Source organism: Frankliniella occidentalis, unplaced genomic scaffold (genome assembly GCF_000697945.3).
Source record: "Frankliniella occidentalis isolate FOCC.00 unplaced genomic scaffold, Focc_3.1 Scaffold58, whole genome shotgun sequence".
In the NCBI taxonomy this organism is placed as follows: Eukaryota; Metazoa; Arthropoda; class Insecta; order Thysanoptera; family Thripidae; genus Frankliniella; species Frankliniella occidentalis.
In genome coordinates, this window is record NW_026267188.1 from 139192 (window position 1) to 141139 (window position 1948).

The 1948-nt window shown below is 63.2% G+C and overlaps 2 protein-coding genes across 2 annotated transcripts in view; both read right to left on the minus strand.

The window, feature by feature from the left end:
- LOC113207257 (protein Wnt-7b-like) overlaps nucleotides 1-1099 on the minus strand; it is a 14852-nt gene extending 13753 nt beyond the window's left edge. Inside the window, exons 1-2 of the mRNA XM_052267726.1 lie at nucleotides 1068-1099; nucleotides 953-978 (exon numbers count right to left, since the gene is read on the minus strand). Of these exons, the coding sequence (XP_052123686.1) occupies nucleotides 953-978; nucleotides 1068-1099 (58 nt within the window). The remainder of the gene's footprint in view (nucleotides 1-952; nucleotides 979-1067) is intronic.
- LOC113207250 (ataxin-10) overlaps nucleotides 1-1948 on the minus strand; it is a 17330-nt gene that overhangs the window by 3387 nt on the left and 11995 nt on the right. The gene's annotated exons all lie outside the window — the stretch shown is intronic.

Consider the following 1948-nt stretch of genomic DNA (forward strand, 5'->3'; position numbering starts at 1 on the left):
AGAGTAGGCCGCCGGGCAGCAGGCGTGCTGAGCGGGCGGCCTACCACGCGCCTGAAGAGCTTAGAGTAGGCCGCCGGGCGGCAGGCGTGCTGAGCGGGCGGCCTACCAGGCACCTACGGAGCCCTGAGTAGGCCGCCGGGCGGCAGGCGTGTTGAGCGCGGCGGCAGGTAGCCGAGGGTCCCAACTGGTCCCTCCATCCATACCGCACGGGCGACCGCGCGGAGGAAGTGTGGGGAGAGGTACTCGCACGTCCCGCTGCTCGCACCGGGTGCGAAACGTGAACCTATCTGCCGAGGATCTGTTAGGGCAACCCCCTCCTGACTTATGGCGCTGCGTGTCGGCGCGCGGTGCGCGGGGCGCGCTGCTCGCCGCCGTGTAGTGGCGCAGCGTGGCTGGGCGACGCCTCGGATTTCATCTCTTTTCCCCGCCCTGCCCTGCCCTGCCCTGCCCTGCCCGCCCCGGTCCCGCACCGCGCACCACGGTGCGCGCCGCCTTGTTTTTACGACGACGTGCTTCCTGCGGCCCGGACACGCGTCATGCAGCGCCCGGGACGCGTCGAGACGACACCCGGAGCGTGAGGGAGAGGTCCCGGGCCCTGGCCCGGGCCAGGGGGGTCCACGGACGTGCCAACGCGAGAGGGGGTTCTGGTTACACGCATAATGGGCTCCTTTTACACGGAAAAAACACAGTCCTTCGTCCTGTACGTTCGCCCTGGTATTTGATATACACACCGTCCGCAGGATCGAACGCCGCTTCGTTGACCGCTGTCGGTTTACAATTTTTTTTTACATATATTTTTTTTTTCTTTTGCGTGGCCGGCGTCGAGGAGCAAGTCTCTCCATTCATTCAGGGGGCGTTCGGCTCGGGATTAAAACGTCGGAGAGGCGATGCGATATCGAGATCGGGGATCTATAGCTGATCTCCCGCAGAGCCGAACGCCTCTGGAATACACGCACCCTGACGGAATTTCTGGACGGGCTGAGGACGTCCACATCCCGTCCCCTCCGTCCTCGGTGTCCTCATTAGGTCAATTACGTCGCTGGCGTGTCCAGCACCGACACCCCCACGTCCTGAACACGTCGCGCTCGTCCCGTCCCATCGGTCCACATCTCGTCACGCGCGTCAAAGGTGTCCCAGTCAGGTCCTCGACGTCCTGGTCTGTCCGACGTGTCGCGTGACGCGACGGACGGGCTGTCCAGAAATCGTCAGTCCTGTCTTGCTGTGTCCCGGTCAAGTCCTACACGTCCTCGTCCGTCCAGTCTGTCCTCGCCACGTCTAACGCGTCCCATTACACCGCCGTCCTCAACGCGTCACTCGTGTCCTCTCCGTCCACTGCCTGTCCAAAGAGAGGACAGCGTGTCTACACAGCGTCCCGCGGCAATCTAAGCCCGTCCAAGATCTGTCCTTTGCGTCATCTGCCCGTCCAGTGCAGGCTAGCGTGTCCGCAATCCGTCCCGTCTGTTCTTAGGTCGTCTCGCCCGTCCTGGACCGGTCCCCTGCGTCCACAGCCTGTCCAGTCCCATGCCGCCGTGTTCGCACTCTGTCCAGCTTGTCCGCAGGGCGTCCTCAACCCGTTCTAGCTGTCCTAAACCCGTACTGAACCCGTCCTGTGTGTCCTCAACCCGTCCAGAGCACGTCCTCTGTGTCCTCAACGCGTCCATAAGCCGTCCCGTGTGTCCTCTACGCGTCCACAAGCCGTCCCGTGTGTCATTAATCCGTCCTGTGTGTCCTCAACGCGTCCACAACCCGTCCTGTGTGTCCTCAACCCGTCCACTACCCGTCCCGTGTGTCCTCAACCCGTCCCGAACCCGTCCTCTGTGTCCTCAACGCGTCCACAAGCCGTCCCGCGTGTCCTCAACCCGTCCTAAACCCGTCATGTGTGTCCTCAACCCATCCACAACCCGTCCTGTGTGTCCTCAACACGTCCACAACCCGTCCTGTGTGTCCT